This window comes from Nematolebias whitei, chromosome 14, assembly GCF_014905685.2.
Source record: "Nematolebias whitei isolate Nwh7 chromosome 14, NemWhi1, whole genome shotgun sequence".
NCBI classification, from domain to species: domain Eukaryota; kingdom Metazoa; phylum Chordata; class Actinopteri; order Cyprinodontiformes; family Rivulidae; genus Nematolebias; species Nematolebias whitei.
The window spans coordinates 39,114,306-39,119,068 of NC_056511.1; the positions used below are offsets into that span (position 1 = coordinate 39,114,306).

The 4,763-nt window shown below is 41.9% G+C and overlaps 1 protein-coding gene across 1 annotated transcript in view; it reads right to left on the reverse strand.

Annotated features, from left to right (window-relative positions):
* Positions 1 to 4,763, reverse strand: part of adamts15a (ADAM metallopeptidase with thrombospondin type 1 motif, 15a) — a 74,147-nt gene that overhangs the window by 59,627 nt on the left and 9,757 nt on the right. Inside the window, exons 4-6 of the mRNA XM_037687690.1 lie at positions 1,228 to 1,511; positions 965 to 1,142; positions 687 to 859 (exon numbers count right to left, since the gene is read on the reverse strand). Coding sequence (XP_037543618.1) covers positions 687 to 859; positions 965 to 1,142; positions 1,228 to 1,511 — 635 coding nt within the window. The remainder of the gene's footprint in view (positions 1 to 686; positions 860 to 964; positions 1,143 to 1,227; positions 1,512 to 4,763) is intronic.

A 4,763-nucleotide genomic window follows, 5' to 3' on the forward strand; every position in this document is an offset into this window, starting at 1 on the left:
ATCTATCTATCTATCTATCTATCTATCTATCTATCTATCTATCTATCATCTATCTATCTATCTATCTATCTATCTATCTATCTATCTATCTATCTATCTATCGTCTATCTATCGAATGTTTGTCTGTCTGTCTGTTTTTCTGTAGATAGATACTTTGTAGATAGATAGAAAGATAAATAGACGTACATAAACTGGCCATCCCAATCATTTGAGAAAACTGCTTTCTAGTTTTTAATTTTCCTCAAAGTATAGTTTCCTCAAATGATGGAGTGGCTGTAGATTTTTCCATGGTAGTGAAGACCATCATTGACCACCCACTAGCTCTGCCATTGTTTTTTGGTCGTCGTGGATAAAATTTCTCCTTTCAATCCCCTGTTCAATTCCAGTCCAGAAAAACACTGATCTCGAAAGCTACAAATATTCATTACTCAAATCTCTCAGCGATGGGAGACATCTGCATACCACTTGTTTATCCTGGTTGGGAAGTGGTTGATCTAAAATAATTTTCAATCTTTATTCTTAAAATGAACTATTTCAGACTGAAATGACCCATTTGGACCTGACATAAGACACGTCTGAGACTCTGCCTAAAGGACATTTCATTTCAAAACGGTTCTGCCAATAAAATAAAGTAAAATTACAATACTCTTGTTGTTTACCATGCATCAGAATATCTTGTTGTTTACCTTTGGTGCCAGGACGTAGAAGTAGCCAGTGCCATTAGCTCTACAAACGAGCTTACACCTGTCTTTGGGGGAGACTCCAGAGTACTTTGGTACCCACACCACTGAGTGGGTTAAACGGTTACTATTAAAGCTGTGGCCAGACGTAAGACACTGCTCCTCACGATATGTCCTACCTACACAAAGTGGAGGAAAGGTACAGCAGGTAAGAGCAGAGCATTCATTGGACATAATTTTCTGTTCGTTTCAAGTTTCAAGTTTCGTCTTTGAACAGCTCCTACCTGTCTCGGGGCAGTGATTCAGGTTGCAGGAGCGATATTTGACCCGAACTCCTTGGCAGTATTTACCCCCGTTGGATGGAATTGGGTTGGTGCACTCCCTTTTAGAAAGTTGGACGCCACCTCCACATGTCCGCGAACAGGAACCAAACGGACCCCACTTACCCCAGCGTCCATCCACCTGGGAGAAAAAAAAAGCAAAACAGAACAGTGTCCATCAAAGACCATCTCAAGTGAGCTGATAGTTAGAACTAAAGTTCTCCTACCTTCACATGTTGGACATGTTTGGCAGAGCAGACTCCTCGGTCACAGACCTTTCCATCACCACAATGGGTGCCATCTGCCCAGGGGAAGTGCCGAGTCATGCACACCAGGTGGCCGCTGGACTTTCCTGTGCACCACAGACGACTGCACGGTGGCTGCATAAAAGGACAAGGTTTGGAGTTTTCTCCGAATGCGAGCTCACACTGACGGTTGAGACTGTAGGACGATCCGGGCAGATTGTCAGGAAGAACTAAAGGTTTCTGAGGCTGGTCAAGCAAACACTCCCCTGAAAGAGAAAGTCCAAGTAAATAACTATTTCATATAATCTAAAAAAGTTAAATCTGGTCCTCTGGACATTCAAAAAACAAAACAAAGCAAAACAACAACAAAAAATTTAGAAACATTTCGTCTTTCATCCGAAAGACTTCCTCAGTCTTCCAAAGTGGTTCAAAATATCCTGATGCATGCTCAATAATCCAGGTAGAAAAATCTAAAAAAGTTAAATCTGGTCCTCTGGACATTCAAAAAACAAAGCAAAACAACAACAAAAATGTAAAAATGTTTTGCTTTGTTTTGTTTTTTGAATGTCCAGAGGACCAGATTTAACTTTTTTAGATTTTTCTACCTGGATTACTGAGCATGCATCAGGATATTTCATATAATGTTAACATGTTCGCTAACTTTTGTCAGAATAGAAGATAATTTTTTGTTGTTATGTGAGAAAGAGATAAAAGTGTTGAGGTTCTTCTTGGGAGCAACAAGGACGGATAAGATTAGGAATAAGATCATCGGAGGTATGGCACAGGTTGAACAACTTAGAGAGGCCAGACTGAGATGGTTTGGACATGTCCAGAGGAGGGACAGTGGGTATATTGGTAGAAGGATATTGGAAATGCAGCTGCCAGGAAAAAAAAACAAACAGGAGATATATGAATGCAGTTAGAGAGGACATGGAGGTAGATGGAGTGAGGACAGAGGATGAAGAGGACAGAGATGGAGGAGGATGACTCGCTGTGGCAACACTGAAGACACTGAAGAAGGACGAGGATGAAGAAGAAAAAAGAGAAGAAGAAGAAAAAATAAAATGAAGAATCAGACAAAAAGGAAGACGAAAAAGAATATGACAAAGACAACTCCCATCTATTTACTTTTAAGAGCAGCTGGACATTTCACAACACATCTGAATAGATGAGACAAAATTTACTTATTGTGACCAAAAAAAATAAATCTGCACTTTTACTTTTACTTAGAAGACAGGAGACAGTAAATACTGACATCAGAATTTAATCTCCACTGTAAAGCATGGTGGAGGGAGCTTCATGTTTGGGACTGATTGACTCATTTAGGACAGAAGCATGTCAGAAAAGTTAGGAGAACTGTGAATTTAATACTTCATGTGTAACTTTTTAAAAGAGAAAATTATGTCATCAATTATCTGGGACCTAAAGAGTTAGGCGATGCCACCTGATGACAATAATGTGAAGCACAAAGTATGGCACACATGTACGTCACCTGGGGATGTATTTTTGGGCTTAAAAATGGTAAACGGACTGTACCTTTTCTATCTTACTGAGATATTCAAAGCTCTTTACACTACAATCTGTGTCCTCATTTATCCATTCATACATCACTCTACTAGATCTATACAAAGAATAATCAGAGCTTTATTACATTCATACACCAATGGGACACACATTGGAGGCAATGAGGGGTTCATTGTGACTGCTGGTGGGATCGAACCCCCAACTCTTGCATTGGAGGACGACTGCTCTAACCACTACAGCCACAGCCGCCTCATACTTAAAAAGTACTTTGTATTTAAATTGTTTTTTTAAATGATTAAGTAGAATTCCATACCTAAGGATGGCCATTCAATGAAGACACCCCAGGAATATAGCTAAACTGAAGCTGATTTTATTACAAATGATCTGTATTTTCTCCTGGTTTAGTCTTTTAATCTGCCACCAAAAACATCTGATTGAGGTTCTTGTTGCATCAGAATGGTAAATTCATGTCTGTGACAAATGAAAAGTTAAAAATCTCAAACTTTTAAAGCAGCTCTACAGCCAGCACACTATTTGAAGAGGTATTAATTATAAGAAAAAAGTGATGTCCATTTGTAAATAAATAAAAAACTACATCATCCTTGTCATTAAGCATGTGTGGGATTGTGGGATTGTATGCTGCGTGCAGCCATTGTTCTTGTTTTCTGGTTCCTTTGAAGAGTTAACAGGATTAAATTCTGTGCATGGAGTTTATCCCAAAGTTGTACACAAAAACATGCCAATCCCAGCCCATCCTCAAAACTCTCTTTATAAACCCACAGCCCACCCTTGTTCTACAATTTGCAACAAGGGTGGGCTTGTCAGACGTTGTTAGATCCTTGGATTAGAGCTGGAAATTACAGGCAACCAGTGGGGACTGAAAGGTCAAAGCATGGCACACAAAACCTCAAACTTGTGCACAATGCCAGTTTCTGGTGGGTTTATTTTGTTTGTGTGTCTCTTCTGTTGTTGTTTTTTTTTTTGTACCCATTTAAAGTTTGAGAATAGGTTGAGATAGTTTCGGCCCCAAGACCTCTAGTTATTCGCTGTACCGGAGAACTGTGAGGCTCCGAGCACCAGGAGTCCTGAGGGAAATTTCAGACGGAACCAGCTACTAGATGGTTTGGTTGGTTTTTCGCCCCCATACCCAGGTCGTACAACCGATTGGCATGTCAGGACTGCTGCAGACCTCCACCAGAGTTTCCTCTGGCATGGCCCTATCCAGGCATAACTCGCCATCTTTTGGGTCCTATCGTGCACGCTCTGGTTCCACCTCCCCAACAGAGCAGGCGAGACAGGCCGGTGGTGGGCCCTGGGCCGTGGGTGACCCAGGATTCCACCTGTGGGGTTTGTTTGTTTGTTTGTTTGTTTTTATGCTTTTACAGACCTAGGTATGCTAGTGAGCTGCTGAAGCAAGGTACATCTGTTAATGAGGTCTTTCTTTGGGGGAAGACAACGGGATTAAACCGTTCTAAGCATGTGGAACAGCTTGTTCATACTAAATGTTTACTTGTGCAACATGCAAGTATGTTTTTTTGTTTTTACATCTAAAATAAAATTATTTTGTCCAACGAGACGATAGGCAGGACTAGACGAGAGGCGGGACGAGACGAGAGGTGGGACGAGACAAGAGGCGGGACGAGATGAGAGGTGAGACAAGACGAGACAAGATGAGAGGTGGGCCAAGACTAGACGAGAGGCAGGATGAGATGAGAGGCGGGATGAGAGGCAGGATGAGATGAGAGGCAGGATGAAACAAGAGGCGGGACAAGACGAGAGACGAGATGACAGGCAGGATGAGATGAGAGGCGGGATGAGATGAGAGGCGGGATGAGATTAGAGGCAGGATGAGATGAGAGGCGGGATGAGATGAGAGGCAGGATGATATGAGAGGCGGGATGAGATGAGAGGCGGGATGAGACGAGAGGCAGGATGAGATGAGAGGCGGGATGAAACAAGAGGCGGGACAAGACGAGAGACGAGATGACAGGCAG